General features: G+C 41.0%; 1 protein-coding gene across 4 annotated transcripts; it reads left to right on the top strand.

Annotated features, from left to right (window-relative positions):
* Nucleotides 1-228: 228 nt before the first annotated feature.
* On the top strand, nucleotides 229-24,648 carry RUFY2 (RUN and FYVE domain containing 2). Of its 4 annotated transcripts, none has more exons than XM_014259274.2 (18): nucleotides 229-285; nucleotides 2,525-2,698; nucleotides 3,196-3,313; nucleotides 4,512-4,613; nucleotides 5,675-5,798; nucleotides 7,386-7,447; nucleotides 8,021-8,086; nucleotides 9,739-9,805; nucleotides 10,986-11,087; nucleotides 11,533-11,649; nucleotides 12,231-12,398; nucleotides 13,536-13,633; nucleotides 17,408-17,527; nucleotides 19,299-19,428; nucleotides 19,963-20,057; nucleotides 21,176-21,224; nucleotides 22,114-22,191; nucleotides 23,064-24,648. In XM_014259274.2, exons 1-18 carry the CDS (start codon nucleotides 282-284, stop codon nucleotides 23,205-23,207), a joined length of 1,818 nt encoding a protein of 605 aa, XP_014114749.1. In that variant the 5' UTR covers nucleotides 229-281; the 3' UTR covers nucleotides 23,208-24,648. The 4 variants fall into 4 exon arrangements, with proteins under 4 accessions (XP_014114749.1, XP_005530559.1, XP_014114751.1 ...); XM_005530502.3 differs by having other exon boundaries at nucleotides 9,736-9,805; XM_088059536.1 differs by lacking the exon at nucleotides 229-285 and adding an exon at nucleotides 2,177-2,424 and having other exon boundaries at nucleotides 9,736-9,805.
* Nucleotides 24,649-26,230: the final 1,582 nt, after the last annotated feature.

The raw sequence follows: 26,230 nt of genomic DNA, 5'->3' as shown, positions 1-26,230 counted from the left end.
ATAAATGCTTGGGAAGCTTTATGTCACAAGAGAAGGGTAGAGAACCGTCAAGCTTGATTGTCCGAGGCTTCCTGCGCCCAAGGCTGCCCTGGCGCTCTTACCCTGTGGCCGATGCCGCTCTCCCTGCGCTGTCGCGATAGGGCCGGGGGCGGCGCTGCTGTCGCGATAGGGCCGGGGGCGGGTCCTCCCGCCGCCGGGGGCGCCGCGGGGCGGGGGGGGGGGGGGGGAGGACCCGGGGGCCCTGAGGGAGCGGCGGCGGCGGCGGCTCCTCCTCTCCAGCCATGGGTGAGCGGGGCTGCGGCGCCGGGAGCGGGGCCGGGATGGGCGGGGGCCGCCGGGCAGCGAGGGGCGAGGCTCGGGCCGAGGGGCAGCAGCGGCGGGGCCCGGCCCGCAGTGCGGGCGGGGGAGAGGCCGCAGGAGCGGCGGCGCTCGGCTGCTCGGCCGGCCGGGAGCGGGGCCGCCTCACGGGCCGGGGCTCGGCAGCCGCAGCCGGGGATGCTGGCCACAGCCCTTTCGGGGGCTGCTGCTCCGGGGAGAAGAGCCCTGCGGAGCTCCTTCTGCTGTCGGTGATAGCCCGTACGGTAGCCGAGCAGCAGCTGCGATTTAGGATTTCACACACGATGTTAAATTCTGAATCTTGATCTTAAATTTTAAAAGCGTTTGTCATTTATTTTTATTTTTTTTTAAGGAGCGGGTGAAGAAAAAACATGCAGGCAGACCACACTTTGAAACAGACCTAAAATGCATTTCGGCTCAGAAAGAACAGACGAGAGGGCTGATAATTAAAAGGACAGCAGACATAGAAGTCTGTCTGAGGAGGATCAGCTCCAGAAGTCAAAATGAGGTCACCTGACAAAGGAATTTTCATGATGCCTTTGGGGAAATAGGCAGGATGAGTAGCAGGGGAGAGCTACCCACCTGAAGTCTGCTTTGAGCAAGGCGTTTCCTCCGCTACCACTCGTATTTAATAGTGGCAGTAGCAAAGCTAATAAAAAAAGCAGGATGTTTGCTTTGAAAGGCAAAGCCTCCAGCTGTCCCAGCCAGGGATGCTGTGCTAGTGCTGCTCCGGGTAGGGCTGCTCAGTCCCCAGCAGCCGAGCAGGGAGGAGGGAAGAGACAAAGCAGTGGCTGCTAACTGGGTACAATTTTGCCAGAGCCCTGTCTCTCATTATCTGACTGTTTTCTAATGTCTTCTGGGGTTTTCTGTTGAAGTTCTGGGGAACTATAAGCGAAGTTTTGAAGGCTGTCACAGGTACATAATCTCAGGAGTTATTTTTCCTGGAAAGCAGAGATAGATTTTGTGGTGGTTGGGTGTTTGGCAGGCAACTAGGGAAACAGAATATTAGAAAGCGGTTTTCAGGGTTTGTAATATCCAACCCCTAAATATCTAAAGTCTGCAGGAAATGAGACAAGTAATTTCATTGCTGTTGAGGAACTGAGAAAATATCCATCTGTTGTGATGATTTGGGTTCTTTGTGCTTTCTGATGTGCAAACAGATACAGTCCTGTACCAATGCTCAGATTTGCAAAGGAACAGGCTCACGTTTTTTTTCTAGGTATTTTGACATCTCTGTGTCTCAATGTCTTAAAAAAAAAAAAAAAAAGCTTGTTTTTTTACTTCACTTGTTGGATTTAATTAAACAGTAAACCATCAACTCTTTTGTTTCCCTCCAGGGTACTTTGATGATAGCGAATAAACAGAGGCTTGTTTTGGCTTGGAGAAAATAGGGTCTGGCCTGAATGTTTGAATTGCTTGATTATAAATGAAAATAAGCTTAAGAATTTCCTGAGCACTCTGTTCTCAGTAGCAGGACTTCTGAGAAGAGGAACCTTGTCCATTCAGCCAGACTAAGATGATTGTAAAAAACTACGGATTTTTTAATGACTAGATTTAATCCTCAAATATATTTTTGCAGTGTACACTTTGTAATGTTTACCAAAAAACTTCGAGTTAAAGCAAAACCTTTAATTCTTAAGATTTTATGTGTAGAAAATACTTGGTGGCTAGATGAGAAACTGAATTTTCAGTATGTAATATTTTCCAGAAAATGCTTCTGGCTTAGTGGCAGAGACTCTGTACAGCCTGAGAAGGAAGGTCTGTGTTTGTGTCACTGTGCATTTAAAGCTAATTTAAATTGGAAAAATTAAAGCTAATTTAAAGTGGAAAGTGATTATATATTAAAAGTATGAGGTCTACTTCTGTAGGTAGGCTGTAATACACCAAATAAATCCATCAATTAATAGGAAGGCTCCTTTAATACTATGGGAAAGGCACTGGTTGCAGCCATGCAGCAGAGTTGGGAGTGCCTTAGGGTAACATTCACTTGTTCAAACACTAAGAATGTGTTTTGGATTGGAAGCTTTTCTATGACATGGTGGTTTACAGCACCTCCTGAATTTGTTCTGTTGAGTTGATTAGGTTAAGGTAAGTTTTTCTGTGAACAAGGTGGATGTGAAGCACTTAATTTCTTTGTGTCACTCCTAAAATTTGAACCATAATGTGTTTTTTTTCTCTGTTGTCTTAGCTGTAAAGGACCCTACAGCTGTTGAAAGAGCAAATTTGTTGAACATGGCTAAACTGAGTATCAAAGGACTCATTGAATCAGCCTTGAGCTTTGGGCGCACTCTGGATTCTGACTACCCACCTTTGCAGCAGTTCTTTGTTGTTATGGAGCACTGCCTGAAGCATGGCCTGAAAGGTGTGGAAATCGGTCTAGCTGCATATTTCCCATCCCAAACATGCCATTTTTCTTCCTTTCTTTCTGGAAGTAGATTAAAAAAAAAATGTGTAATGTTGCATAAAGAACTGGGAAAAAAAAAAGCAAATGGTCACCTTTTGTAATGAATAGTGTAATTATTAATTATTCACCACATATATTTCCAAATTTACCAACTTGTTCTTGTGTACAGCATTTGTTTTAAGTGGTTCAGGGTTTGCCAACTGCATGTATATATGTAATGTATATTTTTAGCTAGACATCTTTTTAATATTATTTTTTTCTAGCGTATCAACTTTATATTCACAGAAAAGTAATTTGGAAGTTGGCTTTGGATACTGATGAGCTGACCAGCATCTCAGTTAAGAGTTATCTGGAGCTCTGGACTCAGCAGTTAACCCTTTCACACACCAGATATTATGAAGGAAGCTACTGCAGTAATTGAAATTAATTCAGTTACTTGATTTTTCTCTTCATAGTAAGAAAATCCTTCCTAAGTTACAATAAAACCATCTGGGGTCCTCTGGAACTTGTGGAGAAATTATATCCAGAAGCTGAGGAAATAGCAGCAAGTGTCAGGGACTTGCCTGGCCTTAAGTAAGTAGCATTGGTAAAATGCAGCAGGAAAATAAAGGACCTGATTGAGAATCTGCAGGTGTCTCATGATTTCATTTGGCATTAGTCAAGCCCTTGAACATCTAGCACATGGTGTTGGGGGAGAGCACATGTGAACGGGAGGTGGATAACAGCAGTGCAAAGAGGAGCAGCTTGGACATCAGCCACTCTGCAGTCCAGAACTGCAGCAAACATTAATGAGTGCAGTCAGCAAAGGCTGGACCCAACCAAAAGGTGACATCCCTAAGAGGAAAGAATTAGGCAGCTTTTGAGATTTTTGCCTGCCCAGTCCTGCTCAAATGTGAATTTATTCTCCTCCCATTCCACTGCACTCTGCTTTTGTGTTTAGCTTTAAAATTGGCCATACATGAGGTTCCAAAAGGGCTTGGTTACACTGATTGGTGTATGGCAGCAGAAGGGTTCTAATTTATAGCTTTAGACCTTATCTAAAGCACGTAGACATGTAAATTATTATTTACTCTTGTAGCAAGCCAGAGGCAGTAATAACCTTTGCAAAGTGTGTTATTCACTTCCTATCCTGTCCTAACACAACTTGTGAGGTGTTTTTCATTCATGTGCTTACCACATGTAAATAAACAAGCCCTGGAAGAGGAAATTCTAAAGGTACAGGTGTAATTTGCTGGGTATTAGTGTTTGCCAGTTACATATGTCTTCATCTTTATTTTTTGGCATTGTCTTCCTAAGGTAGCACTGAATTTGTACACAGTTAAAGGTAGGTTGAGTAAGTGTTGGGTGGAGCCAGAGAGTGGGATTGGGAAGGAAAGCTGCAGTGGTGGCTTGTGGATGGGCATTTGGTTAATTTTCTTGCAATTCCCCTCAACTCTTAATAAACAAATTGCAGAAAGGAGGCTCAACTGTTGCAAACATTTTACTTCAGCAGAAAACAGGACATTATCAAGATTATCAGGCTCTTGTGCATTCTGTACTGCTGTTTTTCTAGGGTCTGCTCCCAAGCTCCGTTGAAAATCTGCCTGTTATCCCAAAGCTTGGAGTCAAAGCCTAAACATTATGGCTTTCCAGATGGTGGTGCTCAACTGATAGTTTAAAATACCCTTTCAGAAGCACCAATTGCTCCACCAGAAGACTGATATGGTGTTAAAGATGATGATTTAATCAGCATGTTATTAATTTGGGACTGTTTGCATGCCCTTTGTTTCAGGACACCGCTGGGCCGTGCCCGGGCCTGGTTGAGGCTAGCGCTGATGCAGAAGAAAATGGCAGATTATCTTCGCTGTTTAATCATTCAGAGAGACCTCCTCAGGTACACAATTCCTTAGATTTCGTTTGCAATTTATTTTTAGAGGTTTAGCCTCCTAAAAAACAATCCTGCATTCCCCCACTGTGAAGAATAAGCACAGGAGAGGAGGTGACTTCATCCCTACCATGTGTGTGGTTTCCACTGAGCTGCCATTGACAGGAGGGCTCTTGCTCTGAACTTTGCTTTCACAGTTCTAACACTGGCATTGCTCTCTTCTAGCATAACTTCTCCTGTCTGGTGGAGTAATTACAGCACAAATGGAGAAAGATATTTCTTAATTTCAGTTTTATAATCTGTACTTATTTTTGAGACTGGCTTTGTGCCTAGATAGCACTGGTATGTTGGGATGTTGTTGTTGATGTTCAGAAGCTTTTCCAGTGAAAAGACAGTTTTTTACATAGAATCTAAAATGTTATTTTACAAGTTCAAGAAGAAATGCTGATACTCTGTTGTTTATAGTAGTATTTATATTTTAAAAACCCTTTCAGCATTTCAGCCCTTTACGTTTCTCTTTTATCCATTTAATATCTTCCTTGGGTCCTTGAATTTCAAGCATGTATTCGCTAAATTCCAGGTATTTTTCCCCAAAAGGTACTTCTTTTGCCATTCTCCTTTTGCATTGCTTGCAGTGCTTCTTAACAGCTTAAAGAGTTGTCTGACTCAGTGTGGCCAAACATCCATTTCTTGCAGTATCCTCTTCAAAACTGGCTAATAGCCAGTATGGAAGGGCCTTTTCTGGTTTTGTTCTTTTTTTCTTTTTGTTTTCTTTTAAAGTCAAAGTAAATCTTGTCACTCTCCCCACAGTGTCCCAGCCATCTGGAGCCTAAGGCAGTATCTTTGTCTTTTAATAGCCTCTGAGACAAACCATGCACTTTAATTTTTAATGCACTTGGAATTTTTAAATATTTATGAAGTGAAAGTATGGGCAGGCCCAGTTCATCTTTAAGGATGTTGTAGTAACAACAATAAGAGAAAATTTAGGTGTATAAGTCACTTATGATTTATTTATTGGATGTATCTATAATGAATACAGCAGTAAGATGCAGTTTTGTGCTTCGACACAGTGAGTTTTATGAGTATCATGCACTCATGATGGAGGAAGAAGGAGCAGTTATTGTTGGGCTCTTAGTTGGGCTAAATGTGATCGATGCCAACCTGTGTGTGAAGGGAGAGGACCTGGATTCACAAGTAAGTCCCTGCAGGTAAAGGAATGTAGATGCAATCTGTGAGATATTTCTGTCCTTCTGTTTGTGAATTTTGTTGCTTTGGAGTGGTGACTTGTTAGAAATCCTACTAGAGACTGTTGAGGGTGTGATGATCCAGCTCCTGGAGCTGTGGGGCCGTTGCCTTGACCTCATTATCAGCAAGGTCAGACCTTTAAATGAAGATAATGGTCAGAGTGCAAGGGTGAAGTTTTGTGCTTTGTCCTCAAATGGGAGCAGCTGTAGCAAGGCAGAGTTCTTTCCATCTGACTTGTGTGACCCATCCTTTTCCTCTGTGGGACAGGCATAGCTCCATGACCAGTTTACCCTGCTTGGTTCATTTATTGTTGTTCTGGAACATCCTAAGAATAATGCAGGGACCTGAAACAAATACTCTCTTATGACCTCCTAAGAGGGTGACTGCTTTGATTCTGCAAAGCAAGACTTGGAATTCTTCCTGCTTTGGATGGGCTTTGACTTTTAACCCTGATCTTTTCCAAGAAAATATTAACAGATTCTGTTTAAGGGCAGATGCACAGGTATTTGTAAATAAATGTAGCCTGTGTTCAGCCCTGATTGGTTTTTTTCCGCTTCTTTGTGGAAAAAATCATAGTAGCTTTTTTTAGTGGTTATTACTTTCATTATTATTTATTTCATTATATTATTTCATCATGTATTTGATGAAAGAAACAGTTCCTCTGGGAAAGAGAAGTTACAACTAATTCGGTGTGTGTGCTTTTGAATCACGTGGTTAATTGTCCTCAGTTGTTTGTTCTAGTTACTGTTTAGTGTAAGTGTCAGGGACCGAGCTTGTGTAAAAGAAGATATTACATTGACAGGCCTGTAATTCCAGGAAACTTATCTGCTTGCTCTTGGTGTTGAGAATTAAATATGTGTATTATAACAAAATCTGTTGCTGGCTACACCTCTGTTATCACTGGGTGGCCTTGCTGCATGAGAGAGAAAACTCAGTTTGAGAGTGGCTGTGCAGATGAGATTCTGATTGCAGTGTGTCCAGATCTGACATCTGTAAAATGTCCAGAATAATTCTGTTTGTGAAGAGTAGTGTGAGGAAGGCACCTTCTCAGAGAAGCCAGAAGGAGCAGGTTTTCTTGAGAAGAAAGGCAAATTTCTGAGCCTTGATGGAAGTCACAACCCAGGAGCACAGTCTTGGTATGTTAAAAAAATGCTACTCAATGGTGAAATGTGTTTATGTAGTTGTAGTGAGCTGAAATAAAGTAACCTTTATAGATAGAACATTTTACCTTATTTATTAGAAATTATGTTTTGCTTTAATAAGAAGAATGTGTTTTTAAAATGTTGTTGGAGAAGAAGTTTTTCTAAAAAGACATGGAAAGAACGAACAGGAGAACATTGTATAAACCAAGTAAATATTAAACTTAGTAAAATCTTGTTTCAAGTCTTATAGTTCAGGTTTTACAGCTTCTGGCTGAAACTTGATGAATCTTAAAAATGCTGTAACTGAGATTTTATCAGTTGCATAAATACAAAGTTGTAAATATCAACAGCAGTTATTTGTATGATATGAAGCTGTACCTTTGCTTTGCCCTAGGTTGGGGTGATCGATTTTTCTGTGTATTTGAAGAGTGATGATGACATTGGGGGTAAAGAAAGGTATGTCCTCACAAAACACCTCCTCTTTCACATGTTAACAAACCATTTCTTGTCTGGGGCCTGTTCTTTTAGAAATAAGTCAGGTTCCCTAAAGATGAAATTTTCTGATCCTGAGAAAAATGCCCCAGTGTGTTGTTCTGTGTTATTAATTAGCTGGAAGAATAATTGCAGTCTGAAGCAAACCTCAGCAGCATCACCCACTGCCTCCAAGTAGTGGAGGCTTGCCAGGTGGCAGTGAAAAGGAGCCTGCAGATCTTTAAGCCCTCAGCTTGCGATTTAGTCAGAGTTCCAAAGAACCAGAGTTATGGCAGAGTAAATAAACATCCTTATCAGACTGTTTATGTTATGTTCCATGTAGAGGAACTGTTTGCAGTTAAAGCATTTAGAGATTTGTGTCTCACTGATATAACAACACGTGTCTTGTTGCCTTCATGAGTGTGAGAAGAAGTTGCTTCCTTTCTTTTTAAAAACACAATTGAGATGGACATTTGCCTATGGTGAAGACGTACATTTTCAGTCCATAGTTTAGTACATCATTTTGTTAAAGTTAATTTTATCTTGTGCTTGCTTTAGGAATGTACAGATTGCTGCAATATTGGACCAAAAGAATTATGTTGAGGAACTAAACAGGCAACTGAAGTAAGTATTACTTTGAAGTATGGGTGTCAGGCCAGGCTTACAGGCCTTTTGTAAGCTTTGTGAGAGAACTTCAGAGAAAGAGCTGCAATTTCTCCATGTTTAGACTGAATATTTAGTGAAGTAGGAGCAGACACTCTTCTGGAGAGGCTCAGGAAGTGTCAGTTTTCATGCTTTTGGACAGTCCAAACCTATATTTTCAAAGAAACACAAAACCAACAGGCCAAAGTGATGAAGGTCCTCATGGTCCATAACTTCACAGGAGTGAAAACTTGGTCTGGATTCTAGCTGTGTTCTATTTAACAGTTTGCCAAAAGTGGTTTTGAGTGTTCCAGTGAATCCATGTTTTTGTTTCTTTGCCTTCCAGAATATTTTAGTTTGTGGCATTAATGAATTAATTGAAACAATAGGAACCACAATTTTTTCAGGAAAGCAGCGTTTTCCCCTTTCTTTGCTGGGTGGACCAAACCTAGTTCACCACTGTGTTTGTTACTGTGCAAATAGAAGAACAATGATTTAAATTCTCTGAGGAGTATTGTACAAAATTAAACGATTAATGAGGAGCTACAAATCCCCAACAAAACAAAATCAAACCAAACAGCACCAGAGAGAACTTCTGTAGCATCTGTAGCACAGCTGATCCTGATCCTTTTTGAAATGTAATTATCTTTTAAAACTTTTAATGCTGGTAATCTGGATCACTCATTACTATAAGGCTCCTATTGGAGTAAGGATATTCTGCTTTGAAATGGTGTCACTTAGCAGAAACCTTGAAAAGCTGAGCACATCAAGTAGGAGCAAAATGAAAGTAAAGGAGAAGAAAGGAGCTATGACAATTAAGAGCAGTGGTGTTTATGTAATGTCATTATCCAGGTGAGTCTCTGTGTGTTCTTGTACACTGGTTTGTGCCTAGAATTTCCTGCCACATCAGTGATTCAGCAGCTCTCCTATTTTATTTCAGTTCAGCTGTTTGTGTTTAGACATCCTAAAATGCATTAATCTCTCTGCCCTGCTGTTCCTAATGAACTGGCAACTTCCACAGAGAAATATGTGAAAAAGTAGATGGTGTTACAGGATAGGTTTTCTGTTTCCCTCTGGGTGAAGTGCAGCCTAAGAAAAAGGTGCTTCCTGCAGAAATAGGCAATCAGGTTATGGAAAAGGCCTGGATGTAGTTTGATACTATAAAAAGCAACAGAGTAATAAAAGGCAATAAAACTCCGGTGAGACTCCTAAATGAAGTCAAGAAGCATCAAGAAAGAGCCTGAGGACAAATCTCAAAAAATGCAGAGAAACAAATGATTTTATAAAAGAAATGTATCTTGGAGGAAGAGAATCTGGAGAATGGTGGTGTTCTATGGGGAGAAGCTCATTTATCTTTTGGATGCAATGCAGTTGTGAGGATAAAGGAAAGGGAGAGTGCATGGGAAGTTACAGCTAACCAGGAGTTTGTGACAGGGGTGACACTGGGAACTGAAAAGAACTGTTTATACATGTTCAACAAAAGAGAGTCATTTTCTTCTGTTCAGGAAATAATGGGAACAGACCTCACAGCTCTTAACCATTAATCACTGTACCTTGCATTAAAGCTTTTGAGCTTGCTTGAATGAGTTTTGATGTAATGTTGAATACCATTGTTTCTTTTTCCCTTTCAGTAGCACAGTTAGCAGTCTACATGCAAGAGTTGACTCACTGGAGAAATCAAACACTAAACTGATTGAAGAGGTACTTTTTTGTTTTAGTAATGTGTAGCATTTTGTTTTCTCTGAAAGACTGTTTTTCTGAATCTTCTTACATTATTTTAAGCTATGGAAGTTCTATATAATATATTCAGATAGCTTTATTTTGGCCTAAAGAAGAGAGGGGCAGCAGCTGCAGGGATTTGTAGTCAGCTACGTAGCCTCTAGCACCGGTACATTTTTTTTATTAACTCTGTAGAACACTGCAATTTCCAACTTTGGACAAAATGAGAAGAGAATCCTTTCTTAATGCCAGCTGTCAGTCTGATTTGTGCAGATGACTAGTCTAGAATGGTTGCACCAGTTGCTACAAAGAGACAGAAAGTAGTTCACCAAGCAAATTCTGTTCCAGTTCTCAGCTTTAGCCAAAGGATTGTTCCTTGCTTGTTTACTGGATGCTTACATACAGCTTTTAGACTTGTCTGGTTCTGGGTTGGTGTTTATAGCCTATATTTCTGATTTTGTTTGATACTTGACTAGTTTCCAATATTTTTAGCTTCATAAGAGAGAGCACCTTTTTTGGTTAATGAAGGGGAAAATTGAAAGCTCTAAATTCAGCTGCTGAAGGGACAGCTAGCTCAATCTGGGGATAATGTATCCAGACAGAGTGAAAACATTTTTTCTGAGTGTTAATTCTCAGAGTATTCTGCTTCCTTTGTAAGCCTTCAGCCCAACTGTCCACCTGTTTTGATTTTTTGGCTTATAATTCTGACATTAAGTTATATACTGTAGGGCCCAGTTATAAAAATGTCATCTTTTATAAATACGTTTTTCATATGGGAGAGCTTTCTTAGGTAAGCTGCTCCATATGATACATTAAGATGTCCAAAAAAGAAAATGAAAACTGGATGAACTTGAAGCCAAGTGGAAAGAACAGACATTGGAGCAATGAAAAGAATGCACATTCTTCACCAGACATGAAACAGTGAAGTATCCTGAACATGCTGCTGCTGCGTAATGAAAGTGACTCATTATTAAAACCAGGAGCTTCATGCTTCCTTTAAAAACAACTAATCCTCTGTTTGGCAGACAGGGAGAATGGAGCAGAGGATGGCTTGGTCTTGCATTAATCAGAACATTTTTTTATTTCTACCCACAAAAGTGGTCACAGTGCTTCTCTTTTTTTTTTTCTTTTTTTTTTTTCTTTTTAATTTGTTTCTTTTCAGTTAGCAATAGCGAAAAACAATATAATTAAACTTCAGGAAGAGAACCATCAATTAAGGAGTGAAAATACCCTGATTTTAATGAAAACACAGCATCATCTAGAGGTATGTTAGTTTTACCACTTTTGATATTGCAACATAACGTGGTTAATTATTTTTCAAAAGTCTGTACATCTCAACTTCAAGTAAGCTTAACTTGTGCAAATCTGAAACAACTTTAATGAGGGAAAGGACTTATTGAATCTGTGGAGCTTTCTAAATGGTGTAAGTAAATTAAAATTGTAGGACAGTAGATTGTTTTACAACCATGTGCATGTGTAGTGTATTCAAGTGACACCAAAGGAGGACAGTGCTGCAGTTTAGATGCTCATTTTGCTGGTTTTACTCAGTTCTCATTACCAAATCAGCGGCCACAGAGCAGAAACAGCTCTTTCCATCTTTGTAGGATGCATTTGTAGGTTTTTCTTCATACTCCCCACGAGTGTTAAATTTATGTCACTAAACTGCAGAACTCAGGATGAGGAAAGACAGAACCTGTGTATCTTTGCAGGCAGCTAAAGTGGATGTGGAAGCAGAGCTTCAGACGTACAAACACTCGAGGCAGGGCTTGGATGAGATGTACAACGAGGCTCGCAGGCAGCTCCGGGAGGAGGCACAGCTGCGGCAGGTGAGTGTTCCCTGGCACTGCAGAGCACTCACTGCAGCAATATTTCTGCTTCTGTTGAGTTTAGATGCTGCCTTTCATTTACTTCAGCAGCCTTTTCTCTAAGTGCCTGTGATAAAAAGGGAATTTTTACAGAACATCAATATTTCTATGGTAGCACTGCTGTGGAGCAGTAAAAAAGCGACCACCTTTTTCTTTGATAAATTTTTAGGTAAGCTTTTAGCAACATTGTATGCTCTCTATCTATGCTAAATATTTCCTGTGAAAATACAAATTCTTCAGTTCTGTTTTTGTAATTAATGCTTAGGGAACTCTGTACAACATTGGCAGGGTAATTTCTTACAAGGTGAGTTGTCTTCTCCCATAGTTAAAAACCCCCACTGGTCAGTGAGTATATATTTGTTATATACATGTCTTTACATTTATGGATAATTTGCAAAGGTAAAGAGGAGCAGAATTTCTGAAGTGGTAAAATAGGTGGTGCTGCAGCTCTGTTAGAGTTCCAAAACAGAAAAAAAAAAAAAAATTTATTATCTGTAATTATTGAAATATCCTTTGCGTTGCATTGTGCTTGTGTTTGATAGGATATGGAGAATGAGCTAGTGGTTCAAGTTAGCATGAAGCATGAGATAGAGCTTGCCATGAAGCTGCTGGAGAAGGATATCCATGAGAAGCAGGACACTCTCATCGGCCTGCGGCAGCAGCTTGATGAAGTTAAAGCAATTAACGTGGAAATGTACCAAAAGCTGCAGGTAAAGGGACAATCTACCGTCAAACTGTTTTACACAGAGAGAGAAATGCATTCTTACCATTCTGTTCAGTTGAATGCTGCTGTTCCCTGGAGTTTTGGTTTCCTTGTGCTTCTTAGGTCAGCTTGACATTTTGGAAAATTACCTATGTAAACATGGTTTCATACAGAGGAGTTCTTAAGGCAGTCACTCACTGGATTTAGTGAAGAAAAGAGCATGAGGATAAGCTCATGGCCTAATGATATCTTGTGTGCAATAGAGAGAGTAATAGTTTACTGTAAAAAGAACATTTTTTTGGCCTGTGTTGTATAAAAAAAACAGAAGAGTGTAGGCACATAGTTAGGAGTTGAAGAGAAGCCCTGACCTTCCAAAGTAGGGAAAGGAAGACAAGAATATGTTAAATAAAAAAAGCTAATTACAGTTTTGGGTTTACTTTTAAATCTGTTAACAGATTAAGAAAATCTCTTAACAATGAAATGACTTTTTTTGGGAGAATATGGATCTCAGGGACCCCAGATGCAGTTAACAAATGACCAAATACCAGTGAATTATTTATGCAAAACATGAAGTTGATTTGGGGAATAAATGATGAAAACCAGCACAAGAAACCAGTCAAATCTGTGGCAGAATGAGGAGGAAAAAATTAGTATGCTGCAGAGAGATAATTGAAATGACAAAGGATTCTACTTTGCCCATCTGCAAATGTGAGGAAACTGGACCAGAGGATGAGAAATATAAATAGAGCTGGAGAGAAAAATAAGAGAATGTTCTCCATTGTTAGGATCTTGGAGAGGTTGATTTGTAGGAGAACCTTTGTGATTTTTGTTCTAAGCTCATTGCTCTTCACTGGTAAGGTTCTAATGGCCGATCAGTGAAGTTGAGTTCTGAAGGAAACCAAAGGGGAACATTTATACTTATTAAATATTAAATAGCATCTACACTTGCAAAGTATAAAACTACAAATTTTCTAGGCATAAGATTTTACCACTGTCCTCATGGGTTTTTAGAAGGCAATCCTTAAAGAGAATCAAAACTTGAAGTAATTTTTAACATTTGCCCCTTCAGATACTGAAGAAAAAGCTCCCATGAGGTAATGGTGCAATTATACCAATTTCAGTTTTAACCTCTTTTGTGACACAGGTTTCTGAAGATGCTATGAAAGAAAAGAATGAAATAATTAGTCGATTAGAGGATAAGACCAATCAAATTAATGCAACTATGAAACAGCTAGAACAAAGGTACAGCCCCTTCTTTGTTTCTCTTCATTCACAGCATCACCCCCTTACATCCTACTGCATTCCTACAGTTGCCATTGAAATGTAATTTTCAAGTAGAACATTTAAACCAAACCTTCCTGAAATTTCTAATTAGTGCTTTGTTGTTGGGCTGTTTTTATTTTTTTCTGTTTGACAAACACACTCACTTTAAATACAAACTTAATCTTTCAGTTTTCTTCCTCTACCATCTTTCTTCTGGTCCTAGGTTTTTGTGCTGATATCAGAATATCAGAAGTTGTTCTTTCAGTTGCTTCAAAATTCCGATTCCTTGTTGCCTCCCTGTTTTTTTCCCCACCTGAATGAAATGCAATAGAAACTGAAGCATTAATCTTGCTTATACTTAAGCATATGCTTAATATAAACATTAATGCCTTCAAGGATCACTGGTTGTTTGCTGAAGCTGTTATAATTGTTGTCCATTGCTTTGGAAGTGCCATTATTTTCAATGACCTAATGAGTTTTCACGCTGAAAGGTTGAAAAGTGAAAGACTAAAATTCCTGAATATAAATTTACATTATGATTAGACTGCATGTACTACAAAGTATTAAGATGTGATTCACACGTTTTAATTTAGTGGCCTTATATGCAACATTGATCTTTCTAATTGTAAAATATAACATATCCATAAGCCCTGTCATGTTGGTGTTTGACATGTCTTTTTTTTCATTTAAATCTGATTATGAAAAACATGCTTATGTATTAAAAAAACTTAGTGACATGAATATTCTTTTATTGACATCCTTTTTTCCTCTTTTTTCTTTTTCTTTTTATCCTTTTATCCCAATTTTTGTTTTTACTGTTTTGCTGCCTTCATCTGTCTTTGATTTTTGTCCACTGCATTCATGAAGTGACAAAGATCTGTTAACTCAAACTAGGACTATTGCAATGTCATTCGTCAAATGTGCCAGCAATGAGGCTCAGCACCAGTATAAACTTGTCAAGGATATATCATTCTGAAAGCTCCTCCAGATCTCTTGTGTTGAAATAATTGCTGATAAAACAGGACTTGAGAATTTTCCAATTAAAACTTGAAAGTGGTATTAGAAATCCTGCACTGTAACTGATCGTAGCTGGGTTCTGTTTTGTTTTCTGAAAGAACATCATCTCCGATCTCACTTTACCCCTCCTTAAAAAAAAAAAATAGAAAAAAAAAAGTAAATTACTGCACTATTATTGCAAATGTAAGCTAGTTTTCTAATGCTATTGAATCACTTCTTTGTCAAATTTTATTTTAAGAGGTTAGATATCTTTACTTTGACTGTACATTTTTATGGCACTTGTTTCTAATTAGTGATTTTTCCCATTCTTTGGTACTAAGAGATTTAAAAAGTAGCCCTTCTGGCTAATACTTCCCTTCTCCCCTGCTTATTCCTTTCACTTTTAGGCTGTATTGATCCCAAAAGCACGCTCTCTGTTGGGTTTTGTGGTTGTACCTAGCGCTTAAATCAGAGTGGCAGGAGTTGGAGGGAGGGAGCTGAGCTCTCCGAAGGATGGGTGTAAGGAAAGGGGCTGGTGCCACCCTCCGTGTCCTGTGTGTGCAGGCTGACAGCCTTTGGGCATCCAACAGCTACAGCACAGTTCCACCTCCCTGCTGCCACCTGGGGTAAAATATTCTCCTGGAGTCAAAATGTGCTTGGAGCCTGATTGCTGAGGGACTCCAGGCATGTTCTGTAGCTGTGGCTCCTGCCTAGCACAGCTGCCCTGGGAGGTGGAGCAGTGAGCAGGATTTACAGTTTGGGCCCAGCTCCTGAACCTGCCCAACCCGTTTGGCAGCTGAGGATCTTGCCTGGCTGTGTGTGCTGAGATCAACACCCCTGGCTCTGCCCAATCCCTTTTCCCTCCCTCCACCCATCATTAGGGCAGCCTTTACAGCTCCTATTTCTGCTGTGAGCTGCTGCTTGCCTGCACTGCAGAAAGAGGAGTTTGGGCTGCTGGCTGCTCTTAATACACTCCCTGATGTTTGCTCTGAAGCTGGTAGTGGAAGTTGGCTGGGAAAATGATCTTAGAGTTTTGCAGCAGAAGGGGATGTGTTTGAAAAAGTGGGGACAGGATGCAATAATACAGAAAGGATTTCTACTGCATGGTTATAGAGTAGCTTATTCCTTGGTTTGGAGGCAGAGGGAGCCTTTACCATGAGCTGGCTACTGAAAAATACAAATTAATATCTTTCATCTTCAAAGAAAACCCAAACCAGAAACACTGAATAGAGCAACGTGAAGGCCATGGCAGAAATGGGAGCCTTATCCACCTCACTGTCATCTATGCAAACAAGTATCTGCCACAGTATCACCTGAATGCCAAATCCAGCTGCACACTGGGGCCAGCTCAGCATCTGCCTGAATTCCAGCAGTGCAGCCAGCCCTGGTGCTGGGCTGGGGATGATGCTGCAGCTTTGGGGTAGCAAGCTCCTGTTCTGCCTTGCTTGTGGAAACAACTCTGCAGTTGATTTTGTGATTTAGGGAAAGGTTTAAAATGCTTTTGGTGTTGCACAGGGGAGGGTGACCTGCTTTTTCCCAATATTCTCTTTCCCATGGCTCGGCCCTCTGTGCACTACCATTGCAGGTGTGACTGGGAGCACTCTTCAAGCCCCTGGGATAGCAGAGTGAGACATTGCACCCTTGATAAGGTAGTTTAACTCCAGCCTTGTTTGCTGGCAGCTTTTGGAAACTCCCTCTGCTGCAACCTCATCAGCAGAAGCACAAACACAGACATATTGCTGACACATCTTCTTTTTAGCTGACACTGGGAGCTGGGAGTTGGTCTGTGTTCAGTGAGCTGCTGGGAAGGGAGAAATCAACCATCTCACTGATTTCTCCCAGCACCTCCCTTGAGACAGTTTTGCAGGCCACGGTGCATCAGGTGGGGGCATTCACTGGGATTTTACAGGCTCTTGTATTCTCCAGACAGGTGGAACCACAATATAGCACAAATCCCCTTCTAGTGCATTTACTTCTTGTTACAATGCATCCACCAGAGAGGAACCACAGTGAACTAATGCATTCCAAGGGGACTGTCAGCTGAACAAAGCTGAAATTCAGAAAGAGGAGATTAAATCAAATAACAACCCCTCATTTCTTGATTCATCACTTTGATTTGTCTATAGTACGGAGCTATTTTAACCAGTGTAAGAATGCATTATTTTTAATACAGACTCTCTAAATTAATTATGATGTAGTTGAGGTAGTTCTATAAATGTAGTGGGACCTGTCAGGGTGTATTTTGTTGTATTAGGCTAGTCAAGTTTTTCGCTGTCTGATTGCAGTGCTCTGTATGCAACCTTATGCCTCAGTTGTTTTGAGCTGCTTTTGCACAACAAATGCTCTCCCCTGTCTTAATGGGTGATCAGTGCAAGCCAAGTACTTCTACAGAATGTACCTGGGGGGAAAAAAAGAGCTTCAGAAATAACACATGAACGTATGCTAAAGGAAAAAGAAAAGCATCAAGTTAAATGCTTCGATTCTAAAATATGTATCATGCTTTGGCACCTGTTATTCATGAGCGTAAAATAAAGCAATTATTACTTACAGTGATTACTCTCTTACTGTATGCAAACCCAGGAGCTAAGTTCTCTAGGCATTGTATGGATTTCTCGTTTGAGTTTGTGAGTTTCCCCCAAACTTTGTTTTTATTTAGAAATGTTTCTATTTCCCCATTTTTCTTTTATTTGTCTTCTTCACCCTCTACACCCTAGTTCTAGCTTCAGTTTTACCCAAAGTTGATTTGAATTACACCAGATTGCAGCAAGCAGAGAAGGCTCAAATGGAGGCTGAGGCTGAGGATGAGAAACTTAAACAGGAATATGTGAATAAATCTGAAAGCCTGCAGAAAGAATTCTCCCAGAAGGAGAAACAGCTGTGAGTATTTCTTTCCTGTTTGGAAAAACGCATGGCAGCGAGCATTCCACATTGCAATATGTCCTCTGTCCCAATACAGGCTGCTTGTTGTTAAATGGATTTGAACAGAATGTAAATACTAAAGATCTTCCTGTCAGGTACTGGCAAGGCAGAAGAAAATATGTCGTTCCAAGGAAACCGAGCTGGATTTGGGTGCCTCTAAAATGACATTCAGCTTGAAAGGAAGGGGAAGAACAGCATTATTTCTTGGCTAAAAGTGCCAGCTTAATTCAGGAGGAAATTATCCTAAGTGGGGGAAAATATATAGTGGAGGAATGGTAAAAGACTTTTAACAAAGCCCACGAGGATGGAGTAGGGTAAACTTAAATAGAAATGGCACAACTATGGTTTGATCCAACTTAAGGATGAGGCAGAAGTGGTTTAACTACCACTGCACAGGAAATAAAAAGTGAAAATCCAGTGGAGCCATAAAAGTTAAAGGCTAATGTAAAAGCCAACCCTCTAGTCTTTCTCCTGTTACATCCTTCAGTGCTAATTTAAATCAGTATGTAACATCAGAAGCTCCCTGTAAGGACAGGTGTTTTCCCTCTTTGGGAAGATAAAAAGTCAGTTATTTAAGTAAATCCTTGGCACAAAGATTGGGGCTTAAAAATTAGTGATTTCCAATCCAGTTCTTAGCCCTCCCCTGCCTCTCTCAAAACTCTGAATGTCGATCCACTTGTTCAACTGCAATGACAAATGTTCGCTTTACTACCACAGTCATCTCTGCAGATTTGGGCAAAAGAACAGTTCAGACCCCAGCCTTAGAATTCTGCAATTCTGAAACCTCCAGGTCATGTTCACTTCTTTTCCAGCCAGATGCTGAGGTAGTGTCCCAAAATGTAAGTCTTTCCTTTAAAAGTGGGTTTGGTTTTAAAACAGGAAAATTAATGTGGATGTAGGTTTCCCATCAAAAGACCTTGCATGAATACTCTCAGATTTTTTTTTCCTCTTTTGCTGTGTTGGCACAATTTAGATGTAGAAGGTTGAACAGTGTGCTTTCCACCCTTTGGTTTCTCCATAACTTTCTAAACACCAACTCTTCCATGAAACCAATAGTAAAATTCCAGCTAGAATGGGTCTTCTATCAGAGTAGCCCTGATCCTTTAACTGAAGTTCAGTTAAGCAAATAGAATCCATATCCCTCTTCATGCTGAACCTCAGCTGTGTAGAAAGCTCAATAAAAAATAGTTATTTAAAGTCCTTCCTCCTTTATTTTCAGTTCTGTTCAAAATGCCATTAACCTTAGTCTAAAATAGAAGATTCACACCCAAGGGTATAAAATTAAATACATTTTATCGTATCAGAGATACTTGCAATGATTGTCTGCATCACCAATGGCACTGTGGCTGGTAGGTTTGGTTTATTTTAGAAACAAGCTGTATGAAGTTAAGGGTCTTTGCCTCATGCATGTTGTAAAAATAATTTAGAATTTTGTGGTTAGTCTTTTCTTATTTATTTCAAAGGCCAGCTCTTCAAAATTATGCCATATTCCTGGTCCTTTAAATAGATTTGCTCTGAAAAGCATTTTCTAAGTGACAATGCTTTGTTTATTACACTGATACCTAAAATATCATTATATTGACACATTCTTTCTGTTTTAGAAAACATGTAAATTAATAGCTTATTATGATAATAGTCTATCCCACCCAGAAATAAACTCAGTTTTGTTATTAAAAGCGATACTGTTGTGCACAGTGATGTTTGTTTTGTTTTGTTCTCCCTGTTCTAGGCTTCAGCTGGAAACAGATCTGAAGATAGAAAAAGAGTGGCGGCAAACCCTAGAGGATGATCTTCAAAAGGAAAAGGAAACTGTATCTCATCTGAGAACAGAGACCCAAGAAATAGTTAACCTTAAGAAAGTAAATTCTGCAGCAAACTTTGACTAGTAATTTAGAAATTGACTGCAAAGTTAGTTATGGACTTAGACACCATATTTTAAAGAATTTTTGCCAATATATAAGAAAGATTACATGAATGCATTCTCACAAATAGGATGAGGGGAAAAAAATGGGCTTTTTACTCCCCATTTAGTCCTCAGATCACTACTTTGGATAAGGAAAAATTAAATCCTTGTTTTCCCTTCTCAGCTGTGTTGAAGGCTCTGCCATCTGACTATAGGCCAGACCCATGGCTCTCCAGTCAGTCAGGTTTATTTATCTTCTCCCTGGAGTGGGCTACAGAGGCAGAAAGGTTTCTTTATCTCTTGGGGTCTAAGAGAGTTTAATCCTGAGCAGTTGCTGTTCAGGGTGGGTTTGGAGGGAGTGTGAGGGATCACTCGTGCCCTTGGCTTTCTCAGCAAGATCAGCTTCAGTAGGAGCAGCTTTCTAGGCAGTAGAGCAAACACAAGCTGAGAATAATCTGGTTTCATTTTATTTTGTTTGTTTTGTTTTAAGGAGTTCCTGAAACTTCAGGAGAAGAACAAGCACCTGAAAAGCATATGTGAGGACCAGGAAGCTGCTCTCCAGGAACTGGCATCTAAGCTGAGCGAGTAATTTCATTATTCATGATGACTTATACATATTATTTTTGTCATACGCACTTGAATTAAGAAAAATAGCGGGACAGTGGTAAAGCATATTAGACAGTATATGACATTATTATTATGAAGATGATGATGATGATAGCTAACCAGTTATCAGAAATCAATGTGTCTAGTTAGGTCAGGCCTGTTAAGTTTTATTTTTGGCTGGTGGGGTGGCTGTGAGCTCTTGGGTAAAGACAGTGCTGTGAACTGAAAATCCTGGTTTGAAGGGCATTAGGCTTTGTTCTGCAGTGAGAACAGCTGCCTGGTTGGCCAGCTCTGGCATCCCAGAGGAGCCTCAAGGAGGAGGGAACAGCTCTGGCTCCAGCAGGGCAGTGCTGCTCCTCTTGAGCCCCAGGCAGACACCAAGTCCCACACTTCTGCTCACTCACCTCCACACCACTGGGATCAGGGAGAGAACTGGAGAGGCAGAAGCTGGAAAACTCATTGAGGCTTGAGATAAAGACAGCTTACTAGAGAAGAGAAATGCCACACATGCAAACAAAGCAAAACAAGGAATGAATTCACTGCTGCCCATGGTTGGGCAGGTGTTAAACCACCCCCAGGAGAGCAGAGCCCATCACGTGGAATGGTGCCTTGGGAAGGCAAAACTCCATCACTGCAAATGCCCCCCTTCCTTCTTTTCCCCCAGCCTAGACACTGAGCATGATGCCATTGCTCTGGAATATCCCTCTGCTCCTCTGTCCTGGCTGTGGCTCCTCACTTCCCATCGCTCCCATCTCCTCCCCAGCGTGGCCCTACAGGGAGCAGGAAAGGCCTTGGCTCTGTGTGAGCCCTGCTCATGATTGTTCCGTGGTGCTGAAGATTCATTTAATGATTTCTCGTAGTTTTGTGGCCTCTGATGGAATAACTTTGTGTGTGTCTCCTGTGACTCAGGTCTCGGTGGGTTGGCACTGGATGGCTGTGGGGAGGCTGCTTCCTCCCAAATGACATTATGTGGTTTTGTACTCTTGTTCAGAGGGCTTGGCTAAAATTTTTTGAAGTACCTAAATCAGATTTTTAAGTTGTTAGAGCATAACTGACCGTGTAGAAGTTTGAAGTAGCATTATCTTGTTCTTATTCAGATCAAAGCTGAAAATAGAAGATATAAAAGAAGCAAACAAGGCATTACAGGTCAGTAACATTTTGAGAAAAAAAACTTCTTTATTAACTGTTCTTTTTGAAATCTTTCTTAAGCATGAGAAGACTTCCTCTCCAACAAGAGAGACTCACTGTATGATTTCCTCCAGTGGCAGAGAACCACAGACTCCCTGTAACCCCCTTGGAAAAAAATCCATTTGCTTTTGATTTTCCTTGTATGATGCACAGCTGTGCATTTTGGCCCTTTTCTTGCAATGGTATAATTTACAGTGTATCTGGGACAGAATGTGAAGCCAACTGAGCTGCAACTTCTCAGTGATCAATAAATATTTGATCATCCTAGGAAATAAATAAACTTGTAGCACCAAAGCTGATAAAATACAATGTGTAATGTCAGCAGGTTTAGGACTTTCTTAGAGACAGCAGGCAGCACTTGAGAGCAGAGGTTTTGTCTGCAAATGTTTGATCATCTGGTGTGTCACCTGGCATATTACTGCAGGCCAGGTAAAAGTGTCTGAAAGAGCAGACTTCTGGGTTTGTTAAGTGGTTTAAACAGAAGGAAACGGACAATGCTTGACACTGTCCTGGGTTTTTTTATTTGCTTCCCTGCATCTTGAGGACTGTTCCCATGTGAGAAGCAGGGAATTTGGCTTCACTCTGAGGCTTGGATGCCTTTCTGCTCTTCCAGCTGAGCCACTGCCCAGCTTTAGCACCTTGAGCACGTTCTCTCTGCACTTCTGCTCTGTCTTGTCCCCTCAGGTTTTGCACTTTCGGAGCAGTCCTGTGCTGCTTTAGTGTCTTTGTGACATTATGCTGGTCCCAGGGCACTGAGCAGAATGTTCTACTCTGGATTTGTCTTGTCCTCTAGAGCTCAAAGTTTAACTTGATCAGATACATATAATTATGATAATTTTTTCTCCAGGGCCAGGTTTGGTTGAAGGACAAAGAGGCCACTCATTGCAAGCTGTGTGAAAAGGAATTTTCGCTTTCCAAAAGGAAGGTAAAACTTTAACAAGATTTCTTCCAACTTGTTTACAAGTGTTATGTAATTATTATTACAAGTATGATGTAATTATTAATGATCTTTGAGGTGTGGCATGAAATGTCAATGATCAGGTGAATGCAGGGTTATTTTTGAGATATTTTTTTAGTTCTTTCATATGTACAATGCAGCTGGGCCCTAATTTCAAAAGAAACAGTGTCATGGTGAAGTACCATAAAGCACTTTAAGCAACTCAGTTAAAAATTACTTTATTTTGTGGTATTGTTATCTCAAATTCTTATCAGCTCTGGCCCTGTTAGATTTTGACATGGGTAGAAGTCTTTTTATGGCATTTTTTATATACTAGAGTGAGAAAATATGAGTTTATTGTCATTTTAAAGTAAAATGTGACATTAATGTCTATGCTCTATTAATGTGTGCAGGAAGTTTTCTTTACCTTTTTATGTTAAATCTCAATTACCTACCTGACAGAAGCATCCACTGTTTCAGATATCATGGCTCAATGCTGTATTTTTCTATAGCAGAATCCATCCATAATCCAGGGTTTGAATGAAATCTTCAAAGCACATTTACATATATATATAAAAATGTCTGCAAAAACCATGTATTAGCATTGTTAAAAATTGTAAAATTAAACTAAAATTTGTATCTGTCTTTGATGCAATCCTAGACAAACCTCATTTGTGTAGGATTGCATCATAGTTTGGGATGTAGATGAATTATCTTTTGCAAACTGACTCCATGCTCAGACCCAAGAAGTGGAAGGAATTCTGTCTTGGATTGCTCTGTGTGTGTTGTTTGTCAGTATCCAATTACCAAGTACATTTCCATTGTAAATTTAAATTTTCAATCTTCTGCCCACGATTTAGCATCACTGCAGGAACTGTGGGGAGATCTTCTGCAATGCCTGCTCTGACAATGAGCTGCCTCTGCCCTCTTCACCAAAGCCTGTCCGTGTCTGTGACTCCTGCCATGCAATACTTATACAGAGGTGCTCTTCTAACATGCCATAAGATATTTATTAACTCTGGTGCTTAGCTCATCCTGTAAAAACCACTACACCAACTAAAGAACGTACAGCAGTATTTCCAGACTTTTCAAGTAAGCAGTGTGTAAAGTTGCAATTTCAAGGTACTGTGGATGAGTTACTCCTCTGCTTCCTCTTGAAACAAATGGAGACAATGGGACCTAAATGTACAAAACACACATCTAAAATTAAGAAAAAAACAACTAGCTGGGTATGTTGGTCTACCAAATGGCTCAGCAGCTATTTTGGGAGGAAGCAGGGCAGTCTATACAAGAGACTCAGTGTTAATGTGTATTGGATGAGTATTTTAGTTGTTAAGATGATCTGGAGAAAGGTGATATTCCTACAGGCTGGTGTGCCACAAGTCCAACCTACTTCTGCCACAGAGTGTGCCTGTGATAGCACAAACGTTGATGTTGTGAAGCAAAACCATGCAGCAGCTGCTTTTAAATGGTACTGGAAAAAACCATAGCAATTAATGCAGTGGTGTGAGAAGTTATTGCCAAATACCGAGTACTTGTTCGCTTCCTCTTCACTTGGCAGGGTTTGAGACATCCGAGAATGTTGCACTGGAGCTTTGGTCAGCCAGGGAACACGCAGTGCCTCGGGGCACTCGCTGAGGGAAGGTGTGTTTTGCTGAATGATTTTTTTCACATCAACTAATAATTTGATGTTTGTGTGTTTCCATTGAAAGAGAGCTGTTCACCACACACCTCTCGTCTGACATTGTCTGTAACCTTGAACAAGTCTCCGCGTTGTTTTCACGCAAGTCATGCTCTCAGGCTTGTCCGTGGAGTCACTGCATAGCTCTAGAAACCAACTAGAAAGACTGGGATTAAATACTGGGGATCACATCCTTTCTGTGCTGGACTGGGAGGTTCTTCCTTATTTTGTCACCATCTTTCTCAAACTTCTAGAGTTGGTTCCTAAACTTCATTTTTTTGCAGAGCACTTTTGAGCCTTTCTGAGTCTAACCACTCATGTCACTGATAGTAACTTTTGCAGGAATGTAAAATCCTTGTTCTTTCCATAGGCAAATAGAAATAATATCCTTTGATAAATTGCCCTCACGCCCTCTTCCCTTTAGCCACTCCAGCCCTGGACCCTCCATGCTCCAGAATTACCAGCCCTGTAGTTCCTTCAGCCATGGGCACTGCTGGCAGCAGAAGGGGGGCTGCAAACAGCTCTTTTAGTTGTCCTTGCACTTTGTTTAGCTTGGCTTTGTCTCTGAGGATAGGGATTTAGTGAATATCCTAAAAGCTAACATAGCTATTCTTTTTAACACCTCAATGTAGTTGCTTATGTAGCTTTTGTAAAGGAAAGTGTTTTTAAAATGACCTGATGTAACTTTTTGTAAAATACCACACAAATACTTGTAAATCTGTAAATAACTTTTGGAAAAAAATAAATTTAAGTTATCTGAGAATAATGCCACTTAATTTAAAATTGTTATTCAGAGTATTTTATTTTGTTATGACTTGTTCAAGTTGCTTAGAAAGCCTTTGCCTGTGCTGGGGAGTGGAGTACCCTGCTGAAGACACAATCAGGTGCTGCTCACGTGCTTCCTGAGTGTGTTTCCAGGTGAGCTTTACATGGGGCAGGCATGGAGGCAGCAGGGTTTGATGCAGGATAGGGAGGGTAGGATAAAGCTAATCTGTACTGCTTTAATAAGTAACTTGTCAAAAGGGATGCAACTAAACAGAAATAATTTAAAATAGGTAGTCTTTTAAAATAAGGATATAGTGCATTTCCATAATGTGCAATAAATTAATTGTTACTTAACTGCCATCTTTTCCTCCCCTCTATGCTGTCCTATTTGCATAGGAAAAGTGTGCAATTATTCAGATTGCTGTTACTGACTGCAGGTAAGGCTTCTGCCTCAAACCAAATGAATGCTGGATGTTCCATATGGTTTCATTTCCCTTGGCATCAAACTACATACCTGGCCTGCTTTTAAGGCTTTTGGATACCACTGTGATTAATGCTGTATCTTTTGTTGTTCTGTAAAACCCCGCTCTTGATTCAGAATCCTTCTCTCAGAGCACTGCAAGAGCTGTGGGGTACCCACAAGAACCTGGAACTGTTCAAACAGGATCAGAGCAGCATTTTATTCCTCTTGGGAAATGGAAGCCACTTCTGCCTTCCTGCTCTGGGGGCGTTGTCAGCAAGCCCCCGGAGACAATCCGGTGCTGCTCCTGCTCCCCCCTCCCGCCCCAATGCCCGTGTTTGCTCCGCCTGCCCGGGAGCGAAGGGAGCGCCCGGCCCTTCCCGGCAGGAGCCGGGGCTGCAACACACGGCAGTGAAACTGCGGCGGCCTCTCGGGAGGGGCAGAGCTCTGCTCGCGGCTCCCAGGAACGCTTCCTCTGCCGCTCCAGTGCCGCTCCGCTCGGCGGAAGGCTCAGGGCTGCTCGCCGCTCCGGCCGCAGCGTGCGGGACAGGACGGACTCGCTGCCCTAGGCTTGTACCAGAGCTCAAAGCACAGCCCCAGCCCGCTCTCCAAAGGTGAGTCCCAGGCAGCTGGCAGGGCTTTCCTCCCCAGGTGGAAGGCCAGGTGTTCCCGAGGGAGGAGGAAGCGCTGCAGAGCTGCAGGATTGAGCTCTGCTGTGCCCCCGGTAACAAGGGGCTTCCCGCAAGCGCGCCTCTCCTCCACCTTACTCTGCACTACTTCTCCTGCAGCTCACTTAACTCTGGTGCCACTTGGGAACCAAGAGCCCCCTATATCTGCAGAGCAACAATGGTTCAAGTGCTAAAGAACTCATTTCCCTCCCCTTCCTAGCCAACACTGCTCCAGTGCTTGGAAAGCTTCCTGTGCCAGTTACCCTTTTCAGCTCTTCCAGTCCCAGACACCCAAACACATTCTCTAGTGAAATAAACTCCATTCTCCTCTCTCCCACAAGAAGACATTTATTACAGATATAACACAGTACTAGCAAAACAGGTGACAGACTTGCAATACCCAAGATCACATTTGACATTTTAAGGGAGGCATTGAGGACAAAGCAGTTAATC

This window comes from Pseudopodoces humilis, chromosome 9, assembly GCF_049639895.1.
Source record: "Pseudopodoces humilis isolate 2021_Gansu_Grassland_sample_001 chromosome 9, ASM4963989v1, whole genome shotgun sequence".
Lineage (NCBI taxonomy): Eukaryota > Metazoa > Chordata > Aves > Passeriformes > Paridae > Pseudopodoces > Pseudopodoces humilis.
This window is presented reverse-complemented; position numbering and strand designations above follow the sequence as displayed.

What these genes read in the sequence shown, in the direction of transcription:
- RUFY2 (XM_005530502.3), top strand. An exon ending in GACATTGGGGGTAAAGAAAG is followed by an intron (nt 7,448 to 8,020) that starts GTATGTCCTCAC and finishes TGCTTGCTTTAG; the next exon opens with GAATGTACAGATTGCTGCAA. An exon ending in TTTCGCTTTCCAAAAGGAAG is followed by an intron (nt 22,192 to 23,063) that starts GTAAAACTTTAA and finishes CCCACGATTTAG; the next exon opens with CATCACTGCAGGAACTGTGG.